This window comes from Eptesicus fuscus, chromosome 17, assembly GCF_027574615.1.
Source record: "Eptesicus fuscus isolate TK198812 chromosome 17, DD_ASM_mEF_20220401, whole genome shotgun sequence".
In the NCBI taxonomy this organism is placed as follows: Eukaryota; Metazoa; Chordata; class Mammalia; order Chiroptera; family Vespertilionidae; genus Eptesicus; species Eptesicus fuscus.
Genome location: NC_072489.1, coordinates 20994836 through 21019483, shown reverse-complemented (window position 1 = coordinate 21019483; position 24648 = coordinate 20994836). Strand labels below are relative to the sequence as shown.

Below are 24648 nucleotides of genomic sequence, written 5' to 3'. Positions count from 1 at the left end.
TCATTTGTGGAATATAATGAACAACATAAACTGATGAACAAGAATAGATCCAGAGCCGAAACCGGTTTGGCTCAGTGGATAGAGCATCAGCCTGAGGACTGAAAGGTCCCGGCTCGATTCCGATCAAGGGCATGTACCTTGGTTGCGGGCATATCCCCAGTAGGGGGCGCGCAGGAGGCAGCTGAGCGATGTTTCTCTCTCATCGATTTTTCTAACTCTATCTCTCTCTCTTCCTCTCTGTAAAAAATCAATAAAATATATTTTTTTAAAAAAAGAAGAAAAAAGAATAGATCCAGAGACAGGGAAACACCAAACAGACCCTCAAACCTCAGAGAGAAGGTGGGAGGGGAGGGGGATAAGAGATCAACTAAAAGACTTGTATAAATGCATATAAGCATAACCAATGGACACAGACACTGGGGTGGTGAGGGCTTGTCCTGGGGGGGTGAGAGTGGCCAGGGAGGGGTCGATGGGGGAAAAAGGAGACATATGTAATACTTTAAACAATAAAAAAATTAAATAAATGAAATAAAAAAAAAAATAAATGAACATAGGCATTGTTCTTTTATGTAAACCCTGATTTGTCTCCTGACTACTACTCTGACTTCCTCTCCTACCACTTTCTGTCTTCTGTGCAGACTATATTCCAGATTCTCCAACTTGACAACTTGTTCCAGCCTCAGGACTGCCTGCCTTACTTTCTGGTCCTCTCTCTTCCCCCAGGTCCTCCTCATTCCTGTGTCACCTTCTATGTTACTTCCTCAGAGAGGTCTTTTGTGACACCCTTCACGGAACTATTATTCCCCAGCACAAATCACTCTCCGTCACCATGGTTTATTTTCTTCTTTCTTCTGTCACTGAAATTACCTTGTTCACTTATGTACTTGACTACCTACTTACTACTAAAATGTAATCTCCATAACAGGATCCTTGACTGCCTCGTTTACCTCATATCCTCAGTATCCAGAACATAAGTTAGGAACTCAAAAGTATTTGTTCATTGAATAAATAAATGAAATATATACTATTCTGCAAATTATTTTTTTCATTCACTGTATCTTGTACAAGTTGTATTTTACTTTGTGTGGATATTTTTATTTCAGTTATATTCTTAATTTTTTTAATTTAACTTTTTTAGGTTAAATATTCACATGGCTCAAAAATAAAACAATATAATGTAATACTTGAAACAATAAAAAATAAAAATTAAACAATATAAAAAGGTAGTCAGTGAAATGTCTCATATCCACTTCTGTCTACCATCTGCCTAGTTTCCACTCAACAAAGTAGCCATTTTTACTGTATTAGTCTACTGTGTATCTTTCATTATGCAAATATATACATCTCTATATATTCTTATTCTTTCTTCCCTCCTTTTTTGCACAAACAGTAGCTGTGCAATATACTTTTAACAGCTGCATGATATTTGTAATTTATATACATTTATAACTTATTTTACTCAATTCTCTATTGATGGACTTTTGGTTGTTTTAGTTTGAGTTATTACAATCAATGTTGTAAAAATTATTTTTATGCTCGATAAATGTCTGGTAGAATAAATTTCTAGAAGTGGAATAACTAAATTAAAGGTATGTGTATACTGAATCAGGAAAGATCTTTTCAAACTTCCCTCTAAGTAAGTTACCTCAATTTATACCAACAGTGTACAAGAGTATCAACTTCCCCCATACCCTCGACCATGATAAATATTATAGACTTGAATTTGTTCACCAGTCTGATGGCTGAAAAGTAGTTGCTCACTGTTGCTTTTAATTTCTCTAATTACGAAGTGTAATACCTTTCAAATTTTAAAAATAGCTCTATTGATATAGAATTCACATACATGTATCCATTTACAGTGTACAACTGATTGGTTTTAGTATATTCACAAACATCACTATTGCCCAGATGTGCAACCATCACTACAGTCAATTTTTGAACATTTGCATCACCTCAAAAATAAACTCATATCCTTTAGATATCCATCTCCTATCCCCCCATGACCCCCAACCCTAAGAAACCACTACTCTGCTTTCTCTGTCTATAGATTTTCTGGAAGTTGCATATAAAAAGAGTCATATAATGTGTGTGTTCATTCCGTGGCTTCTTTCACTTAGCATAACGTTTTTAAGATTCATCCATGTTGTAGCTTGTATTGGTACTTCATTCCTTTTTATGACCAAATAATATTTAATTGTATGAATATACATTTTTAATCTAGTTGTCAGTTGATGGACATTTGTGTTGTTTCCATGCTATTTTTTTAAATATGTTCTTATTGCCCAGCCAGTGTGGCTCAATGGTTGAGCATTGACCTATGAACCAGGAGGTCTCGGTTCCATTCCTGGTCAGGGCACATGCCTGGGTTGTGGGCTCAATCTCTAGTATGAGTGTGCAGGAGGCAACCAAACAGTGATTCTCTCTCATCATTGATGTTTCTCCCTCCCCCTTCCTCTCTGAAATCAATAAAAATGTATTTTTAAAATAAATAGCCATAACTGGTTTGGCTCAGTGGATAGAGCGTCGGCCTGTGGACTCAAGGGTCCCAGGTTCGATTCTGGTCAAGGGCATGTACCTTGGTTGCAGGCACATCCCCAGTAGGGGGTGTGCAGGAGGCAGCTGATTGATGTTTCTCTCTCATCGATGTTTCTAACTCTCTCTCCCTCTCCCTTCCTCTCTGTAAAAAATCAATAAAATATATTTAATTAAATAAATAAATGTTTTTATTATTGATTTTAGAGAGAGAGGAGGGGAGAGGGAGAGAGAGAAACATCTCAATGTGAGAAGGTAACATGACCTGCTGCCCCCTGCATGCCCCCCACTGGGGACAGAGCCCATAACCAGGGCCTGTACCCTGATCAGGAATTGAACCAGGGACTTCTTGGTTCATGGGTTAATGCTCAACCTATCCACTGAGCCAAACCAGCTAGGGCCAGCATGCAGATTTTTAAGAGATCTTCTGGGAGAAGCCAAGGTTGGAAACCAAAGCCTGCCCAGTTCCACCCTAATTCCATTCTTTTATCTTTAAAGTGACTTCCTTCAAAATGTTACTGAGATTTTTGCATAATAAGGGCCCTAGAAATTGCTATTGCCTTCTACTAGAGGATTGAAAGTAAACTTTTAAGATCCTACATTTAGATTTAAATTTCAGAACCTTCCCAATCTCCAGGTCACACTCACAGGTGCTGACCTGGAATCAGCCCGCCCTCCAGCTCCCCACCCCAGCGTTTGGATTGCTGAGGCCCAGAGGACCTCTGCCCTTCTGGATATAACCCTCGTGGGGTTCAGCGCCCATTCCTCTTGGCAAAGCCCTGGATTTGCTTTTGAGTGTGTTTTCTGATTGACCCTCTTCCTGTTCACTTGATTAAAGTTTTGAGTCTTGATATCCAGCTCCCTTTGGTCGGAAAGGGAAGGAAAGACTGAGGGAAGAACCAACCCTCCCCTCCCCCCACTCCCACCTTCTTTGTCCTGAACACTTGACAGGAGAGTTAAGGAAAGGGAAAATTCCAACCTGATAGGGGCCACAGGCAAAGCCCAGCTGCCTCCTTCCATCCCATTGGGCTCTATTTATTACTGTTACTGGCAAAGGGACCTGGACCTGAGCGGGTCTCCTTGGACCAGCCGGTAGTGTGTAGGTTCTTGCCTTTGTGCAGGAAGACTTGCACAAGTCCAGGTGAATCTTAGAGGACGTTCATTAAATCTGGGGACAGTGAAGCCAGAAAGGGCTGGGGAAATGGGCCGAGGCTGGGCTGCGTGGCTCACTAAGAAGTCAGAGAAGAGGGGCCTTGGGGACAGGTTCAGGGGGGTTGTCTGGGATGAACTGCCACTGCCCATTGCCGCCCTGGTTGCAAGCCTTGTCGGGTCCCTTAGGGTTTGGGAGATGCACGCCTGCGGGGGGAGGGGTGAAGTGGGGAGGCCCGAGTGTGTTCCCGGGAAGGCTAGACCTTTTTTTTTTTTTTTTAATATATTTTTATTGATTACAGAGAGAAAGAGACAGAGAGAGAAAGAGAGAGAGAGAGAGAAACATCAATGATGAGAGAGAATCATTGATTGGCTGCCTCCTGCACACCCCACAATGGAGATCGAAGTCCGCAACCCAGGCATATGCCCTGACCAGGAATTGAACCATGAGCTCCAGGTTCATAGGTCAATGCTCAACCACTAAACTATGCCGGTCAGGCGAACCTTCATTTTGAGGGGTTCTAAAGGCTGGGTGTTTAAGGGAGGTCTTACAGTAGGACCTCAATATTCATCAGCTTTATGCTGATGTACCAAAATGAGGTTTATTCTTTTAACTTCATCTGCCCTTGAGTGTGGTTGGCAAATGGCACTATTTGGATTTCTGTTATCTGTCTCCCTGAATGTGTTTTCTGATTGACCCTCTTCCCGGTCAGTCAGAAAACACCCCTGGTTAGGGAAAAGTGAAAACGATGTACTCTCAAGTGTCCTTGGTTTAAGGAAGATCGGATTTACTAGATGTCTGCCAACGGCATTAAACTGTCTCAGTTTCCCCACCTGACTTACCAGCCTATATCTCATTAACGTCGGCTCCCCACCCCCCAAGAGTCTCCCTTGACTTGTTCAGAATTTTTTGAAGTTGCCTCATTTCCACCACATGTGCAGTGTGCCCTGAGAATCACCTCAGTGCTCATTTGTGCCCACCTACCAAGTACCAGGTGACACGTCTCCATGTTTAGTTCACAGAATAAAGTGCTCTCCTCAAAACATTCCATTCTGCCTCCAGTACTTCTACCCTTGGACAGTGCAGAAGCGCTGTTTGAGAATTTGTGCTATAAAATGGTGAGATCCTGTGATAAAAGAATATTAATAAGTGTTCCTTTTTTAATTAACTGTGGCTGTCTCAGAAAGATGGTTACATTATTTTAAAAAATATATTTTTAACGATTTGAGAGAGGGAGAGAGAAATAGAAACATCAGTGATGAGAGAGAATCGTTGATCAGCTGCCTCCTGCATGTTCCCTATTGGGGATCGAGCCCACAACCCAGACATGTGCCCTGACAGGGAATGGAACCGTGGCTGATGCTCAACCACTGAGCAACACCTACCGGGTAATAACAGACTTTTCAAGACTCCCGGTACTAACCAAGAAGGAGTAAGCGTCCACTACAGCCTGCCATTCCCAATGACACAACTAAAAACTCTGGACAAAATACGGAAAGCAATAGCAGCAGGAAGAATGGGAGGGGGACCAGTGGTAAAGAAGGCACACACAGGGGTGAGTTTTCCTCTTTTATCTCTTGGCTTTGACCCAAAGGCAGCCACAAGGCATGACTGCACAGCTGGCACAGGCAGCAAAAACTCCTGGGGAAGTTCTAAATTTCTGGTCAGAAGACCTGGAAAGGCAGCTCCTGCAGGCAGGAGAGTGTGGGAAATCCTCCTTGTTTTTTTCTTGTCTTTCCCTTTCTCTTTGGCCCTACCCCCAAGGGCAGCCCTACTCACAGAACTGCACGGTGGTGGCAGTGGCACCGGCATCTAAAATCCCAACAAGAAACTTACCTTTCAAGCCAGGGCAACTGAGATAAAGGGATCCGTTAGGTCCATGCTGAGAGGAACCAGCCCGAATGAAATGAAAAAGCCAAAGTTATAAATGTATTGTTACATCTGCAAACAGAAGGGCTGAGACCAAAGTGGTGTCAGCCGGCAAGAGTGGGGAGGGAGGGGCATTTATGTTTTTATGTGGGTCAAAGTAGCCGCTGGGTCTGGAACTGTTCTTGGCCACTTAGCTGTCACCTGTGACACCTGAAACAGGAAAACCACAGAGAGGGCAGGAGCCCCAAGAGGGGAGAAACTGAGAGCAGCGGAAGGTACAGAATGCGCTTTTTCTTTTTCCTTCTGTGAGCTGGGGTGGATGAGGGAGGCCGATCTCGGACTTCTGTAGCTTCTTCATGCTCAGGTGGGTTGTAGAGATGTCCCTAATTAGTGGGTGACTGAGGGAGGGGATGATCTCTAGTGTAGGTCTGGAATAGCATCATTTCCCCTATGGAACTATTGGTGATTGCCTGAATGCGGTTTTGAAGGAAGGAGGAAAGGGCTCTTAGGATGCACCGGCCAAAGATGAGTGCCAGGAAGAGCATTAAGAGGGGTCCAACTAGAGGTAGAAGCCAGGAGGTCCAGTGAAGATTCCATAGCCAGGTGCCCCAGGATTCAGAAAGCTGTTGTCAGACTTGTGAGGCCCTATCAATTAGTTTCCTGGCCCCACCCCTTACAATGCCAGACTGGTTGGCATAAAAACAGCATTCTTCCTCTAGGAATAGGCATAGCCCCCCTTCCTCAGCTGTGAGGAGGTCAAGTCCTCTCCGATTTTAGAGGGTAACTGCTGCCAATGACTCTATCCGGTCCTGGACTGCGACAATACTTCGGGCAATTTCCTCTAAGCTGCCTGCAAGGTCTCTGGATAGGCTCCGATGGTAGGAGAGGGAGGTTGCTAGCCCCCCTATCCCAGTGCCTCGGCCTGTATTCCTAGTCTGGCGAGGAGGGGAAGGAGGGCAAGGTCCCGCCTGGTCTGTGCATAAGTGGTGAGAGGAACCTTGAAGGGCTGATGGTTAGGGGCAATGTCTATTTCGGGGGCGAGATAGTTTAGGGTCCAGGTCCCAGTCCGATTGGCTGGGAGGCAGGGATAGGTATTGGTGCCCCACAGAAAGAAGGCTCCCTGATTTTCTAAGCAGAAGGTGTTTTTGATGGTGAAGAGGTAAGCTTGTTGTTTTCATTTTCCCAAACAGAAAGAGTTCCAGCCAAGGTTGCCCCAGTAAGGGGCTGAAAATGGCCTTTGGGATTGACCTGTGTCGCCCCAGTGGTGATGTTTTAAATACATATATATATATATATATATATATATATATATATATATATATAATTTATATATTTATTTCCTTTCAGTTTCCACCCAAAATTCAGAATGTGTGAGACCACAGGAGGGGGGTAGGCTGCAGTTAGATTGTAATTGAGAGTTACGACTCTGCCATGGGAAACAGCTAACGCAGGAAAGGGGTCGACCTAAACAGAACTGGGAGGTATGCGTGGCCGTGGCCGCTGGGAAGGTGGCTGAGGTGGTGGGCCAGGCTGAGAATCCAATGGGTTTTAGAAAAAGGCTGTTTGGGTGATGAAATTGCTAGCCCAGCCGGAGGAAGGCTGAATGCTGAGAGCCAAGTTGCATCGGCGTTGATCAAGATGTCCTAAAACCTTTCCTGCAGGGAGTGTTCTGTTGATGCAAAGAGCTGCCTGATATGCTAGGACAGTGTTGGTTGTTACTGGTCCTGAGATGGGGACTTGGTTGGGTGAATGTTCGGTTATGTCGTTTAAGTATGACGGGAGTGACTGAACAGCTCTACCTGTGAGTGTTCCCCTTTCATCACTGATGTTTCTCTCTCTCGCCCTCTCCCTTTTCTAAAATCAATAAGAAAATATATTAAAAGAAAAAAAAGAGCCTGGCCGGCGTGGCTCAGTGAGCATCAGCCTATGAACCAGGAGGTCACAGTTCAATTCCCAATCAGCGTACACACCCAGGTTGTGGGCTCGATCCCCAGTGTGGGGCGTGCAGGAGCCAGCTGATCAATGATTCTCTCTCATCATTGATGTTTCTGTATCTCTCTACCTCTGAAATAAAATTAACCAGGTAATCCCATCTCAGGTCAGTTTGGAGGCGCATGTCAGCGCCCACTGAACTGGCTGCATATCCTGCCTATGGAGGGCACGGGCATGGTCCTGAGCGGCTAGCCAGATGTGCTCCTTTGCCTCTGGGGTGAGGGAGGAGGACGGGAGGACATAGATGTCGTGCCAGGTCAGGTTATAGGACTGGGTCAGGTACCCAAATTCCTTGGTAAAAGTAGTCAGGTGCGTGGAAAAAGACCCAAGACACCTCTCAATGTATGTGAGGTGGGACATGGAAAATGGGATGTGTACCTGGACAATACCCTCGGCCCCAGCCACCTCTCGGAGGGGAAGTGCGGGGCCTGGGAGCGGGGGTGGGGGGTGGGGGAAGAATGGAGAATGGGGGGGCGGTGACGGAAGGTGAGGGGGGTCTGGAGGCTGGGTTGCCTGGGAATGAGTGAGAGGCGGGGGCTCGGTAGGGAGGCAGAGGGGTGAACATGAAGAGGTGGTGTCTGGAGACATAGGGGCATAAGGAGGTGGGTTTGGGGGACCCAGAGGGGAACAGAGGATTGAATGACCGGGGAAGGATCGAAGGGAGGGTCTGAGGGATCCAACTGGTCAGGGAAAGATGGATCAGAAGCCTCAGGTGGAAAGGTCCGGGGTTGAGGAAGGGGGTTTTGGTGGAGAAGTCGGATTTGGTAAGTAGAGCAAGTCTGACAGAGAGGAGGACGATTGCAGAGTGTAAAGCAGGCCTGGACGAAGGGGATCTCTGACCTTTACCACTGCGGTGACAGAAATTGTCTAAGTCCCGGAGAAGGTTAAAACCGAAAGTACTGTTCTTGGGCCAAGGTGAGCCATTGTCTAATTTACATTGTGCCAGGCAGTATTGCAAGAGAAAGTAAGGGATTTGGGCCAGACCTCTGTGGAAAGGCCGAGTGTGTTTGGATTACGGAGGAGACATCCAGAGAATGTTTTTGGGAGGACGGAAAGAGAATTCCCCATGGGGTAAGTAGGAAGGGAGGTGAGTAACAGAAATACCCAGGACTGGAGGGAGGGTGTCCCTACCGTCTAGTCAGGCTTCTGAGGGAAGAAAGTCTGATCCCTGTGGGGGGCGTCTCCCCCACGAGGGAGACTGTGGGGCCTGGTCCCGGGCCGAGGCCGGACTGGAGAGGACTTCTGGCCTAGCGCTAGGTCTTTGTCTGAGACGGCAAGTGGCAAATCTGAAATCCCGAAGGGTGATCAAATTGTCACTTACCAGAGATGAAATGAGCCGGTGTGTAGTGCGGGGTCGGCACTGGGAAGAAGACCCCTCGGCATCCTCGGGGTTTCGGCACCAAAATGTTAGGTGGATGCCAAGAGGAACCAGGCCGAATGAAATTAAAAAGCAACATGTATAAATTTATTGTTACATCTGTGAACAGAAGGGCTGAGGCCAAAGTGGTGTAGGGAGGGCATGGTATTTATGTTTTTTATGTGGGTCAAGGCTAGCAGTTAAGCCAGATACAGGTGCAGGCGTTTGCAGGGAGCCGGGTCTAGAGCTCTTCTTGGCTGCCTAGCTGTCTCTTGTGACACCTGAAACAGGAAAACCACAGAGAGGGCAGGAGTCCCAAGCGGGGCTCAGGGGAGGGACTGAACGCAGGGGAAAGGTACAGAATGTGCCTAAAAGAACCCCGTAGTCTGAAGCATATGCGGGGGTGGGGGTGGGGTTTCACTTTTCTTTCACTGTTTGCTCCAAAGTTGATCCAATTATGCAGAACTGGGGCAGCTAAAATGCCAGGAGAAAGTTCATCTTTCTGGTCAGAAAACGTAGAAAAGGGAACCCTGGTAGCTGGACAGTATGGGGGAATCTGGAGAGAAGAGGGCTGGAAAAGGGACTCCCCTAATTCTAAACAATAAAAGTAGTAAATCTCTGGCCAGACTGACCATAAAAGGGGGGAAAGACACATGTTACTATTATTGAGGTAGGATAGTAAGAAGCTAGAAAAATTCCTGAGAGAGTGGAATGGGGAAACTGAGACAAGATAATTAAACAAGACCAAACAAGTTGAACAACTTACAGCCAGTTAGTGAATTGCAAGACCTAATCTTCCCTAACCAAGGACACTCGAGAGCAGATGGATTATACCTCTCCTCCCGGATCACAGAATGCATAGATTAAATCACCCGGGTTGGGAAAATAGAGATCGAAGACCCAATTAATGCCATTTGTGCCAGCTAAACCCAAGGACAGATGAAGTCAGGGGAACAAATAACAAAAACCCAATAAAAGCCAGACAGAACCAAAATAAAAGCAAAACAATAAAACAGACCAAGAATAATTCCAGCCTTTTTACGAAGATGGCGCCGAAAGCTAAGAAGGAAGCCCCAGCCCCTCCCAAAGCCGAAGCCAAAGCAAAGGCTTTGAAGGCAAAGAGAGCAGTGTTGAAAGGCGTCCACAGCCACAAAAAAAAAAAAAGAAGATCCACAGGTCACCCACCTTCCGACGGCCAAAGACACTAAGGCTCCGGAGGCAGCCTAAATATCCTCGGAAGAGCGCACCCAGGAGAAACAAGCTTGACCACTATGCCATCGTCAAATTCCCCCTGACTACCGAGTCAGCCATGAAGAAGACAGAAGACAATAATACACTTGTGTTCACTGTGGACGTCAAGGCCAACAAGCACCAGATCAAACAGGCTGTGAGGAAGCTCTATGACACTGATGTGGCCAAGGTCAACACCCTGATCAGGCCTGATGGCGAGAAGAAGGCATATGTTCGACTGGCTCCTGACTATGATGCTTTGGATGTTGCCAACAAAATTGGAATCATCTAAACTGAGTCCAGCTGCCTAATTCTAAATATAAAAATTTTACACTGAAAAAGAAAAAAAAGAATAATTCCAAATTCCTCTATGTTGCGCTCATTTCGATGCATCAGCCATATTAAAAACGCACCTGCTAAGCTGATGAATATTCTACTGAAACCCTCCCCTAAGATTCTCGCCAGCAGAAGAGAGATAAAACCCTCAAGACAAAGACCCAGTTTGGGCTCCCTCTTGAGAACCCCCATGTCCCTTCTCAGGCATGAACTGTTTACTTCCTCCTAAACTCTAAGGGACCTCATGAGACTTGCAACTCGGGGAACAGTGGGAAGCAGCAGCTTGTCCTGGGCTTACCCCTGATCCTGCCTGACTTTCCAGGGAGCTAACAGCAGCCCCAACTTGGCTCACTTTTTTCCTATAACGTTTCTAGGGAGCCAAAGCCTAGGCTCTCTCTCCTGTTGCAACTTCTATCGTAAGCCCTTCCTCTGCTTCACCCTCTTCAGCTTTAATAACATACTCTCAAAATCACCTGGACTCGTTTTGGGAAATCTTTCCTGCACGAAGTCAAGAATCCACGTATTACAGGCCAGCCTGAGGCAGACTCGCTCTGGGCCTGGGCCCCATCCTGTAACATTATCAGGAATAAGAGAGGAGACATTATGGCAGACCCTACTGAGGTAAAAAAGAATAACAAATACTGCAAACAAGTCTATTCCCATAAATTAAATTACTTAAAGAAAATGGACCAATTATTTGAAGTACCAAAACTCACATAAGAAGTAATAGATAATCTTCACTGTCCCATATCTATTAAAGAAATTGAATTTGTAGTTTAAAATCCTCCAATAAAGAAACTCCAGTCTACGAAACATTTAAGTTATAAATAATACCATAAAATAGAAGAGAACACTTTCCAACTCATTTTAGGAAACCTGAATTTAGCCATTGACATTTTTGGATTATTCATTACAGTAGTTAATCTACCCTAGACAGCTATGACAGTGGCTTTTGCTGTGTTCTCTTGGGACCCTAAATCTCCTCAGTGATATCTTGAGGAATGCCATGGTAGAAACTCGGGGCATCTACTTCAACCAGAACAGCCCTGCTTTTATACATTTAATAGTCAGCTCTCCATATCCATAGGTTTCCATTCCACAGCAGGGGCAGCTATACGCATTGTTCTACGCCATTTAGTGCAAAGGACTTGATTCTCCAAGGATTTTGGTGTCCATAGTGCCGTGGGGTTGGGGAATTCTGGAGGCAATTCCCCAAGAATACCAAGGGATGACTGTATATATAATGCATGACATACAGGTGGCGAAGTATGAATGCATGCATGTATGACATGTAATGATGCACATGGTGAGGACTTCAAAAAGCACAAAGGGCTTTGTAGTAAAAATGGATCTTCTTTATACCTCTGTTGTTCAGTCTCCCATTTGCTCTTTCTAGGAGCAACTTCTGTCACTCACTTCCTGAGTTTTAGGGATAATTTATGTGCATATAAACATATGTACCGGTGATATATTTAACCAGTTCCTCATTAATGGATAATTAGTGTATTTCCCATCTTTTGCTAGCATAAATCATGGCACAGTGATTATCCTTACATATAGATGGCATTTTATACATATGGCATGTGCATTTCACATTTTGATAGTGCCAAATTGCATTCCATAGGGTACCAATTTACACTTCTATCACTTGCCCTTCACATCCTTGCCAATGCAAGATATTGAAGCACAGTAATCTCCATCTTGTATAAAACTGTTTGAATTCTCTGCTATTGTTAGATAGTCCCTAGTCCTGTAAACTCTGTCACTGTAAACTCTGTCACTTTAAGTCAGTCTCTTATTCTATAAAATGACTTTGTTTTTAGTTCAAATAATAGGAAAAGATAAACTTAACTGTCTGACCTTGCAAGCTAGCCATCCAATATAATAGACTGATACTGATAATAATTCCCATATTCTTATTTCAAGTACAAACTCATTATGTATTCAAGGTTACAACTGTCTGTAACGATAACTCACACAGAGCCCTTTGTAATATCTACAAACAAAGAGGCTTGAAAAGTATAAATACAGGAGACTTCCTGTATGTGGTGCTCAGAGATTTGGAAGAGACACCTCCGTCTGGGCCGCACGCAATAAACGACTCCTAATTGTCTTATTAAGGCGTCTTTTATCTCATTCGCTGATTTACGATACAACAACATGACCAAATGTATTAGTGTGATATGTGAAAAATGGTATCTCATTGTGGATTAATGAGTATTTCTCTCATTATGAGGGAAGTTTTACATTTTCACATGTTCAGAAGCCACTTACATTCTCTTTCCTGTGAATTGAACACTTAATTTTCAACTGGGCTATCTATCTTTTACTTACTGATTGGCGAGAGTTCTTTAACTATCAAAGGAAATGTATTTACATTTTATAATAGCGTTAAGATCATTCAACAGATGGATTCTGCTGCTTAAAACCAAAATTTGAAAATCACTGCCGATGCTACTTTGTAACCTGGCCTTGCTAATAAAATCCTGTCTCGGTTTGCCGCTCTGTTGACTAATGAGTTTGCCGACCACTGTCATGTACTACCCTTTACCTCTTTGCGCACAATATGCCACAATTGCCTAATCCTCACAGCTTCCAACTACACGGTAACATGCCCTAGGAAATCTTTGTTAGTTAGAGCCCCAATCAGTACCACTTGCCCTGTGTGGTTGAAACCCTAAGCCAGAGTTTCTCAACCCTGACACTGTTGACATTTTGGCTGGATAAACCTTTCTTGCTTAAGGGGCTGTGGTCTGCGTTGTAGAACATGTAGCAATATCCCTGGTCTATCTGCTGAATGTTGGTAGTACAGTCTCCCCTGAGATGTGACAACAAAAAATATCTCCACATTGTCAAGTATACCCCAGAGAAGGGGTAAGGTTGCAAAATCGCTGTGATTAGAGAACCACTGGTCTAGGTTTTAACATTTCTGGTGGAAGGCAGGCTGCATTACCAAATCGTCTATTTACTTTAGTTTAAAAGTCCCAGGGAGCTCAAAATGTGCTTGATACGATGCAAAATTCTAAGGTCTGTAGGGAAGTACAACACTGTATCTAATAAAAAAGACAAAATAACATACATGAAGCCACGAAAGAATAACACCTCCTACATTTGTGTTTATACCCAGGAAATTTAAAACGAAGTGGTGTAAGTCAGGAAAGTCAGCCAACTGCTCCCACCTCACAGGGTGGGGGAGGCTTGATGAGGCTATTAGACTATAGAGTCTAGCCCTCAGGTGGCTGTTTCAAAAAATGGTTACTCTTTTTTCTTTTTAAACTAAAAATAATGTACTCATTTTAATACATGAAATTTTAGCAAGAAATATTTATTTTTAAAAATATATATTTTTATTGATTTCAGAGAGGAAGGGAGAGGGAGAGAGAGATGGAAACATCAATGATGAGAGAACCATTGATTGGCTGCCTCCTGCAGGCCCCACACTGGGGACTGAGCCCACAACCCAGGCATGTGCCCTTGACCGAAATCGAACCTGGGACCCTTAAGTCCGCAGGCCGGCGCTCTGTCTACTGAGCCAAACCAGCTAGGGCAAGAAATATATATATTTTTAATTTCTTTATTGATTAAGGTGTCACATATTTGTCCTCATCCCCCGATTCCCATCCCACACCCCTCCCCACGGATGCCCCAACCCCCTGTTGAACTTAACCATTGGTTAGGCTCATATGCATGCACACAAGTCCTTTGGTTGATCTCTTCCCCCTCCCCCCACTCTCCCCTATCCTCCCTCTGAGGCCCGATAGTCCAATCGATGCCTCCTTGTTAAGAAATATTTATTGATGTGTCCTCCACCTTTCCATTTATGTCCAACCTCTCCATCAAGAATGCTAAATAGTAACCTTTTTTTTCAGTCTTCATTAGAAAATATATTTATTATCGATAGTGAGTGAAGTAAAGATGTCAGTATTTATGATAGAGAAGCGGTTGTATAAGCCACAGTTGTCTTTATGTTGATTAAAAAATGCCTTATTTCATAAACATTATTCCAGTAAAAGAGGTATATTTTCTCTCTTTTTTTGTCTTCTTACTTATATGATCACCATAATGAATTCAAATGAAATAGCTCTTATATAGTCAAGGGAGAAAAGAAAATGAGAGAAACCCAACATGTCAAAGTCTAGACAATTCTGCCTGGCCCTGCTGGCCTGAGATGGAAGTATTTTGCCCTCTGCTCTCGCCACTCCAATTCCCTTATCTCCAATCCCAACCCCAAGCTTTGCTGGAGTGTAGGGACACCCAGTGATGAAGCTTGGTTAGAAAGAGAAAGTTGAATAGGAAGTACATATCCTGGTAAATGATAGATGGTAACAATAAAAACTGTCTTGTTAGGCAGCAAAATAGCAGACATATGTTGTAGCAATATCTTTACCAATACAGCTCCTAGGGCAATGGAGACTAAGGAGAAAATAAACAAATGGACTACATCAAAATAAAAAGCTTCTGCACAGCAAAAGAAACCATCAATAAAACAACAAGAAAGACCACTGGACATACAGAAGGCCAAGAAACATATGAAAACATGCTCAAAGTCACTAACCAATCATCTGAGAGATGCAAATCAAAATGACAATGAGGTACCATCTCACACCTGTCAGAATGGCTATCATCAACAAATCCACAAACGACAAGTGCTGGCGAGGATGCGAGGATGTGGAGAAAAAGGAACCCTCGTGCACTGCTGGTGAGAATGCAGACTGGTGCAGCCACTGTGGAGAACAGTATGGAGTTTCCTCAAAAAATTAAAACTGGAACTCCCATTTGACCCAGTGATCCCACTTCTAGGACTATATCCCAAGAAACCAGAAACACCAATCAGAAAGGATATACGCACCCCTATGTTCACAGCGGCATAATTTACCATAGCTAAGATTTGGAAACAGCCTAAGTGCCCATCAGCAGAGGAGTGGATTAAAAACTGTGGTACATCTACACAATGGAATACTATGCTGCTGTAAAAAACAAAGCTCTTACCATTGGCAACAGCATGGATGGAGGTGGAGAGCATTATGCTAAGCGAAATAAGCCAGTTGGAGAAAGATAAATATCACATGACCTCACTCATTTGTGGAATATAATGAACAACATAAACTGATGAACAAAAATAGATCCAGAGACAGAGAAGCATTGAACAGACCGTCAAACCTCAGAGGGAAGGCAGGGGTGGTGGTGGGTGGGGTGTAAGGGGGAAGAGATCAACCAAAGGACTTGTATGCATGCATATGATCATAACCAATGGACACAGACACTAGGGGGGTGAGGGCATGTGCTGGGGGTTGGGGGTGGCCTGGGAGAGGTTGATGGGGGCAAAAAGAGACATATGTAATATACTTCAAACAATAAAGCATTAAAAAAAAAGATTACTCCTAATTAGTGGAGTAATAATTACTCTTATTAAAAAATTGTTTTGTTTTTGCCTATGTGAGGTACCTCATGGTTTCACCTGTATGTTCCTGACTACTAATAGATTAGAACATTTTATTTTTATTATTATTATTTTTAAATGTTTTATTGATTTTTTATAGAGAGGAAGGGAGAGGGGAGAGAGAGAGTTAGAAACATTGGTCAGCTGCCTCCTGCACACCCCCTACTGGGGATGTGCCCACAACCAAGGTACATGCCCTTGACTGGAATTGAACCTGGGACCCTTGAGTCCGCAGGCCGATGCTCTATCCACTGAGCCAAACCGGTTAGGGCAGATTAGAACATTTTAAATGTTTATGTAGTTATATATATTTTAAATGGCTTCTTAGTTAAAAAGCTCTTTCTTAATGCAGTTATATAATGTTCTAAAATGCCTTATTTTTATTGTATTTTTTCATTTAGATCTTCAATCCACCTGGGATTTATTTTTAGTGTGAGGTAGGACTCTATATTTATATGTTTCCATATTAATAACCAGTTTTGCCAATACCATTTTTCTAGTACACGAAGAATGCATACTAGGTCCCTTATTTTTTTAAATAAGGTGTTACATAGTTATAAAATTTGATTCATTCGCACCAGATGGCTATTGTGTTGGCTGTTGTCCCTTTGTAATTGGACAATCTACGGGGAAAGAGGTCAGAGCCCCGACTCGTTTTGCAGGTTTACAAACGCGGACGGGCTGCGACCCGCGCTGGGGGAGGGGGGGGGTAAGGAGAGAAGCGGGGGAGAGGGGAGCCCCCGAGGAGCTGTCAGCGGCGGGAGGATGGCCGGGGCCCTTGGCCGCCCCTCACACCGTCGGCGGCGCCGACCTCGCCCGCTCCGCCCCCCCCGCCCCCCCCATCGCCTCTCGGGGCCTCCGCGTCCACCTTCCGCTAAGTCTGGAGCCGGCGCGGCGCCGGGGCAGAGGCGGACACTCACTGCGAAGCGAACTTGCGCCGGCCCCGCGGCGGAGCTGTCAGGGCGGCGGAGAGAAGTTGGGACTGGGGCGAGGGTGGCTGCGCAGCGCGCCACGTGACCCGGCGTCTGGCGGCCCCGCTCGCGTGGGCGGCGGGAGCCGGGGAGGCGGGGGCGGCGCGGGGCGGGTCACGTGACGGGGTTTAAATCTCCCGCAGCCGGAGCCGCGGGGGCGCCAGTGCCGCGAGTGCGAGCGGGAGCAGAGCAGGCGAGGCGGCGGCCAGAGAGGCAGTTTGAAGATGGCGGACGAGGCGGCGCTCGCCCTTCAGCCCGGCGGCTCCCCTTCCGCAGCGGCGGCCGAGAGGGAGGCCTCTCCGCCGCCCCCCGGGGAGCCGCTCCGCAAGCGGCCGCGGAGGGACGGCTCGGGCCTCGGGCGGAGCCCGGGCGAGCCCGATGGGGCGGCCTCGGAGCGAGAGGCGCCGGCGGCGGCCGGGGGCGGCCCGGCGGCGGCCGGCGGGGAGTGGGAGGCCCAGGCGGCGGCGGCGGCGGCGGCGGGCGGAGGAGGAGGAGGAGACAATGGGCCCGGCCTGCAGGGCCCCTCCTGGGACCCGCCGCCGGACGACGACTTCGATGACGACGACGACGAGGAGGACGAGGAGGAGGAAGAGGCGGCGGCGGCGGGGATTGGGTACCGAGGTGCGCGGGGCGCGGGCGGCCGGGACTGCGCATCCCTCCTCCCTCTCCGGGCCCCGCCGGGCTGGGTGCGGGTGTCTGGGGCGGGCCGGGTCGGGGCTCGGGGCGGGCTCGGCGGCGTCCCCCACCTACCGCCGCCCTCTGCGGCCCGCGCTCGCTCCCTCCCGCTCCCCCCGGCTTTCCCCTCCGCTGCCCGCCGGGGAGCCCGGGCGCGGTGCGCAGCCGCCGGGCCGGGAAACTCGCAGTTGGTTGTAAAACAAGTTTCTTTCGCTTCCTACCCTTTTAGTACAACCCGCTTTCGTTAAACGTTATTGCTCCCCCAATACACTTCAACCGGCAACTTTTGCCTATCTTTTTGCAGTTGTCTTTGCAAACTGATTCCTGTGCAATTCGTGACTTTTTTGGGGGAAGGATCTTAATTTTTTTACATTTGTTTTAAATTTTAAAGAGCAAAGCTGAATTCTAAATCCATACCCTCAACTTTCAAGAGCACAGCTGTTTCTCAAGACCCCCCTGTGGTGCAGTTAGTAGTGGGCAGAGGGGAGCAATAGCGCTTTTGGAGTCCTGGACATGCATAGTATTTCTCTAATGTTCGATAGTGTTAGAATTGTTTTCCGTTTAGTTCTAATCCTTTACTGTGTGCAAATATAACCCCGAAACACGAATGGACATTTTTCTGGCACACTAAGTTAGATGTGTTAGTCGTAATTGCCCTGTCACCCTTGAAGTTTCGTGTTTTCGATCTGAGGAGTTTCTGTCCTGGATGGATGTTCGTCTCCATCCGTATTTGCATCAGTAAATCTAATCAGTGGACTTCCTGGACTGTATATAAAGATAACATGCGCATTAACGGACTGGATTCGTCAAAAGACCTCATTTCAAGAAAGTTTAATAGGGGAAACGAATTAAGGCAAAGCTATCTTTATATGTTTAGGGAAGTTGCAAATGGCTGTTAGCTTCATTTGAACTTTTTCCGGTAAATTTTTGGTTGACAAATTTTATGAGCTCCATTGTTTGTAATTGGTAAATTCAGTCTAACTAGATTACTACTTTTGTGTTTGGATTTAGTAGACTTGATTTATATGTAGATTTGTGATGAACTGAGACAGAGAGGAAAGGAGAGGGAGAGGGAGAGAAACATCCATGAGAGAGAAACATCGGTCAGCTGCCTCCTGCACACCCCCTACTGGGGATGTGCCCACAACCAAGGTACATCCCCTTGACCGGAATCGAACCTGGGACCCTTCAGTCTGCAGGCCGACGCTCTATCCACTGAGCCAAACCGGTTAGGGCTGAACTGAGACTTTTCGATTGAGGTTAGAATCTCTTACGGAGAAAATACTGTTCTTATGAACCAACCACGCACGATGACCCAGCAGGCATTCTTTTAAATACGTTTTTATTGACTTTGTTTAGCGAGAGAGGAAGGGAGAGAAACATTGATGGGTTGCCTGCTGGGGACTGAACCTGAAACCTGGGTATATGCCCTGACTGGGAATTGAACGTGTCTTACTCAGTGAAAATCATTATATCTAACCATTACAGATCTTCATACTATTTTATTTTTATTTTTGTTAATCCTCACCCTAGGATATTTTTCCCATTGATTTTTTTACCCCCCTAGAGATAGAAGGAAGGGGGGAGGAGAGATAGCTATATGAGAGAGACACATCAATTGGCTGCCTCCAGCACAAGCCTGAGGATCTGAACCTGCAACCCAGGCACATGCCCTTGACTGTGACTTGAACCCGCAACCTTTGTTATGTGGGCTGAAGTTCTAATCACTGAGACACCAGCCAAGGCCATTTTTAAAATAATTGTTTTGAGAGAGAGAGAGGAAAGGTGGGGTGAGAGAAACATCTATTTGTTGTTCCACTTAGTTCCATACATTCATTGGTTGATTCTTACATGCTCCCTGACCGGGGATTGAACCCACAACCTTGGCATATCTAACCAACTGAGCTACCAGGCCAGGGCCCAGATCTTCATACATTTTAGATGCAGATTGTTCAGCAGACTTGAGTTGCTTTTGGTTTCTTTTGCAGATAACCTTCTGTTTGGTGATGAAATAATTACCAATGGTTTTCATTCCTGTGAAAGTGATGAGGATGATAGAGCCTCACATGCAAGCTCTAGTGACTGGACTCCAAGGCCACGGATAGGTATGGTTTCACAGCTTTAGAGAGTAAATGTTGTCTTTTTCTTTGTATTTTGTTTTATGCTAACTAAAAAGATAAAAATCTGCCTCCTTATAACCTGGTGATGAGGTTCCTTAGGTGCTTGCTAAGGTTTATGTTTCTAGGGAAAGTCTAGTGCTTCTGTTTTTGTTTTTAAACAGCTCACGTCCATGGAAGCTGGCCTCTAGTATTTCTCAAACAACCGAGTCCTCCTCACACCTCAGGTCCTTGGGTCCTTTTCACATGTTTCCTCTGTGTAACGCTCTTCCTTTCTATTTGTTCTTCCTTTTCTTTTAACATACCGCTTTTTAAAAAGAGATGTTTTTGTTGATTTTAGAAAGACATAGAGATAGCAATCTTAACTTTTTTATTGTGTTTCTTATACTAGAATATAAGCCCTATTGGGACAGGGATTTTTTTTTAACTGATTTGTGGGCTATTTTGTCAGTTCCTAGAAAAGTGCCTGGCACATAATTTGTGCTCGGTAAGTCTTTAACTATGTTGATGAAATGGGAAAGTACAGGGGTCGGCAAAAGTAGCTTTATAGTTGTGATACAAGTAAATAATACAATAATTAATATAAGAATAAACTGTGTTTCGAGTATTCACAACTGGAAACCTCCTTTAGGAATAGAGAACACTATTAGGTATTTATACTAAAGTTATAACGTGACCATCTCGAAAATGATCTTTTTCTTAATGTGCCTTCATTTTTGATTATTTAAATGCAGTGGTGATTATTTCCTTAGCGTCCATAGTATTACTCTATTTTTTGTTTTCTCAAGTTAGAAAACTGACTTAAGAAATGTTAGGGTAAAAAATATTAGTGCTTAAAACATAGCATTATATGTATCATTTTCGGAGATTGGTTAAGATCAAATTGAATATTATTACGGAAAAAAATTTAAAAGGTATTAGTTATGTATAGATTTCCTTAGAGAGGTATATAAATTTCCTTTTCACTTATGTCTTTTTAAATTTGTTAATTTTAGAGTAAGGAAGGTGGGGGGAGAGAGAGAGCGAGAAACATCAGCTTGTTCCACTTATTTATGCATTCATAGGTTAATTCTTGTATATGCCCTCACCGGGGATCGAACCTACAACCTTGGCGTGTTGGGACGATGCTCTAACTAAATTGAGTTACCTGGCCAAGGCTTTCCCTTATGTCTTTAATGATAAATAGTATGGGCTTTTGGGACTGGTAGGATCTTTCCTATGTTGATTTGTAGAATCCTTTTGTACATATATGCTCCTGTTACTAATTATGGTATATATTTCTGGATTTTAACTATCAAAATTTAACTCTGGTAATTAATTTGACTCTTTTTTTAAAAATATATTTTATTGATTTTTTTTACAGAGAGGAAGAGAGAGGGATAGAGAGTTAGAAACATAGATGAGAGAGAAACACCAATCAGCTGCCTCCTGCACACCTCCTACTGGGGATGTGCCCGCAACCAAAATACATGCCCTTGACCAGAATCGAACCTGGGACCTTTCAGTCTGCAGGCCGACGCTCTATCCACTGAGCCAAACCGGTTAGGGCTTGACTCTTAAAATATTTTGTATTTTATAGTTCAAGGGGCAGACCCAAACTCTTGAGCCCCTAATTTCATTGGGATATAGCATTAGTTCTGAGGATGCTGTGAAAATGAAATATTTTTATATTGCATTTTATTACTTTATAAAAAAACCCCATAAAGATTGTTAACTCATTACTTCAGAAAATAATATTTTAAATTAATTGGATGTGAATTTGATGTAAGTCTTTGTCCTCTTAATATAGGTCCATATGCTTTTGTTCAGCAACATCTCATGATTGGCACAGATCCTCGAACAATTCTAAAAGATTTACTACCAGAAACAATTCCTCCACCTGAATGGGATGATATGACATTGTGGCAGATTGTTATTAATATCCTTTCAGAACCACCAAAAAGGAAAAAAAGAAAAGATATTAATACAATAGAAGATGCTGTGAAATTACTGCAGGAATGCAAAAAAATAATAGTTCTAACTGGAGCTGGGGTATGTAACATGTTTAAAACATGAGTAAAAAAGGAGGAGGTGGTAAATATTTTATCTTATGCTTTTCCTATTAAACATTTTTCTGGTGTAGAAGAATTTATCCTTTCATGATAATGGGCAATTATTTGTGTTTGGAAACTGCTAAAAATTGAGCGTAGCAACAGAGGCTAAATTGGTTGTTTTTAAAAGCCTCTCCAGCAACCATAAAAAAGATTTGCTTCTGTTTATTAGTACAGTAGGTAAGTGGAATTAAGGCAAGATTTTTACCTATATTATACCACAACTCCTAAAGGAGATTAAGAGAATTCTGCTTACATTAAAATGTGTCAGGGTGTGATGGAGAAATGGGGTTTTTGTTCCATCTTCATGGGGAAACCAGGAACCTAATTGATATTCACAAGTAAAGAACTTAGTGTTAGGAAGGTAACAGATTCCTACCTCCCACCCATTTAAATTAAGGTGATGTGATTGAGGTGGCTTGACAGTTTTCATTTGCCTCCCCTATGGGGTCACAGATAACTAGCTCTGTAAGGGTATTGTGTTTTCTGTGTTGAAGACAGAATATGTTTGTTAGTGACCAGAGCAATGCTGGAGAAAAATTCAGTTCTGTTTTTGGTCATTTTGAGTTAAGGGAGAGTGTCATTTAATCCTTTTTTTTCTTCTAAATATGTTTTTATTGATTTCAGAGAGGAAGGGAGAGGGAGAGATAGAAACATCAATGATGAGAGAGAATCATTGATTGGCTGCCTCCTGCACACCCCCCACTGCGGATCAAGCCCACAACCCAGACATGTACCCTGACTCCTGGTTCATAGGTTGATGCCCAACCATTGAGTGAAGCGGTTGGGCCGCTTAATCTTAAATGATCAAGAATAGTAATGCTTTGCTCCCTGACATGATTTAGATAAGTTTGACTTAACTCTGAGGTCAAAGTGGAATCACTTTGGTAAAATTGTGAAACAAAAAGGTAACACTCAAATTTCTATTTGAAAGCATGGTGTCTAAATCTATTCTCTCTCTTTTTTTTTAAATATATTTTATTGATTTTAGAGAGGAAGGGAGAGGGAAGGAGGGAGAGAGAGAGAGAGAGAGAAACTGATGAGAGAGAATCATTGATCAGCTGCCTCCTGCATGCCCCCTACTGGGGATCGAGCCCGCAAACTGGGCATGTGCCCTTGGCTGGAATCAAACCCGGCACCCTTCAGTCTGCAGGCTGACGCTTTATCCATTGTGCCAAACCAGCTAGGGCTCTAAATCTATTCTTAAGAATTGAAACATTGTAGCCCAGCCAGCCTGGCTCAGAGATTGAATGTGGACATATGAACCAGGAGATCATGGTTGATTCCCGGTCAGGGCACATGCCCAGGTTGCGAACTCGATCCCCAGGAGAGGGCATGCAGGATCAATGATTCTCTCTCATCATTAAAGTTTCTATTTCTTTCTCCCTCTCCCTTCCTCTCTGAAATCAATAAAAATAATTGAAACATTGTACAACATAGTTTTTTTTAAAAAATATATTTTTTTATTGATTTCAGAGAGGAAGGAAGAGGGAGAGAGAGATAGAAACATCCATGATGAGAGAGAATCATGGATCAGCTACCCCCTGCAAATCCCGCACTGGGGATCGAGCCCAAAACCCGGGCATGTGCCCTTGACCGGAATCGAACCTGGGACCCTTGAGTCCGCAGGCTGACGCTCTATCCACTGAGCCAAACCAGCTAGGGCTACAACATAGTATTTTAAAGAAAATATAGAAATTTAGCCGAAACCGGTTTGGCTCAGTGAATAGAGCGTCGGCCTGCGGACTCAAGGGTCCCAGGTTCGATTCCGGTCAAAGGCATGTACCTTGGTTGCGGGCACATCCCCAGTAGGGGGTGTGCAGGAGGCAGCTGATCGATGTTTCTCTCTCATCGATGTTTCTAACTCTCTATCCCTCTCTCTTCCTCTCTGTAAAAGAAAATCAATAAAATATATTTAAAAAAAAAAAAAAAATTTATTTTTGTGGTTGGTTAATCCTCACCAGTGGATATTTTTTCATTGATTTTTGGAGAAAGTAAATGGGAGGAGGAGAGGCAGAGAGAGAGAAACATTGATTGGTTGTCTCCCTGGTGGAGCCTGCAACTGAGGTATGTGCTCTTGACTGGAATCGAACTGGGGACTGTAGGCTGATGTTCTATCCACTGAGCCAAACCAGCTAGGGCTAGAAATTTAGTATTCCTGAAGTAGTAGGTCCCTGACCAGATGAGAGATTTCTTTGGAAACACTTGACTGCAGTAGAAGTTGTCCCCTGCTTTCTGGTTAGAATAATTTGAAATGATTTACTTCTCAAATTTCTGTTGCTTTAATTTGTTGATTAAATGCTTTAAGATTCAAAATTTGCCTGACTTAAAATTCCTTACCCCATTATTTGGATGTGATGGATTTAGTAATACTTGTTTGGGGGGGGGGGTGTGTTTTATTTCTATTTTAAATTGGAATAGGGTGGTATTTCTGTTCTCTAAAAGAAATTTAAAACTAAATTATTTTTCAACTTCTTCCTAATTGTGTAAGAGCAAAAACAGAGAGGTAGAAGATTTAATTGTACATATTATGCCATGTATTTTGCAGGTTTCTGTTTCTTGTGGAATACCTGACTTCAGGTCAAGAGATGGTATTTATGCTCGTCTTGCAGTAGACTTCCCAGACCTTCCAGATCCTCAAGCAATGTTTGATATTGAATATTTCAGAAAAGATCCAAGACCATTCTTCAAGTTCGCAAAGGTACTATGAACCCTTCTAGTTGTTCCATTGACCACCTCTCATGACAAAGTATTTGTTCACATTAAGGCTTCTTAAGCTTAACATTCATTGTCTAGTAAATTGGGTACTAGTACTGCAGTGTGGAGTTACATCATTGAAACAGTCAATTTAGTAAGAATTCCTTTCTTTCTAGAAGGGATTGTTATTTT

The 24648-nt window shown here is 44.0% G+C and overlaps 2 protein-coding genes and 1 pseudogene across 4 annotated transcripts in view; 2 read left to right on the top strand and 1 right to left on the bottom strand.

The window, feature by feature from the left end:
- The window catches only part of DNAJC12 (DnaJ heat shock protein family (Hsp40) member C12), a 71238-nt gene extending 54259 nt beyond the window's left edge, over positions 1 to 16979 (bottom strand). Inside the window, exon 1 of one of the 3 annotated variants that reach the window (XM_054728911.1) lies at positions 16827 to 16979. The gene's annotated coding sequence lies outside the window, so the exon portion shown is untranslated. Of the gene's footprint in view, positions 1 to 5518; positions 5706 to 16826 lie in introns of those variants that run through there. The other 2 variants (XM_054728912.1, XM_054728910.1) reach the window with 2 other exon arrangements.
- LOC129152010 (60S ribosomal protein L23a-like) lies at positions 9942 to 10467 on the top strand (annotated as a pseudogene).
- A 54-nt stretch (positions 16980 to 17033) lies between the features above and the next one.
- The window catches only part of SIRT1 (sirtuin 1), a 28174-nt gene continuing 20559 nt past the window's right edge, over positions 17034 to 24648 (top strand). The window contains exons 1-4 of the mRNA XM_054728908.1: positions 17034 to 17498; positions 19541 to 19657; positions 21459 to 21700; positions 24308 to 24460. Coding sequence (XP_054584883.1) covers positions 17102 to 17498; positions 19541 to 19657; positions 21459 to 21700; positions 24308 to 24460 — 909 coding nt within the window. The 5' untranslated portion in view covers positions 17034 to 17101. The remainder of the gene's footprint in view (positions 17499 to 19540; positions 19658 to 21458; positions 21701 to 24307; positions 24461 to 24648) is intronic.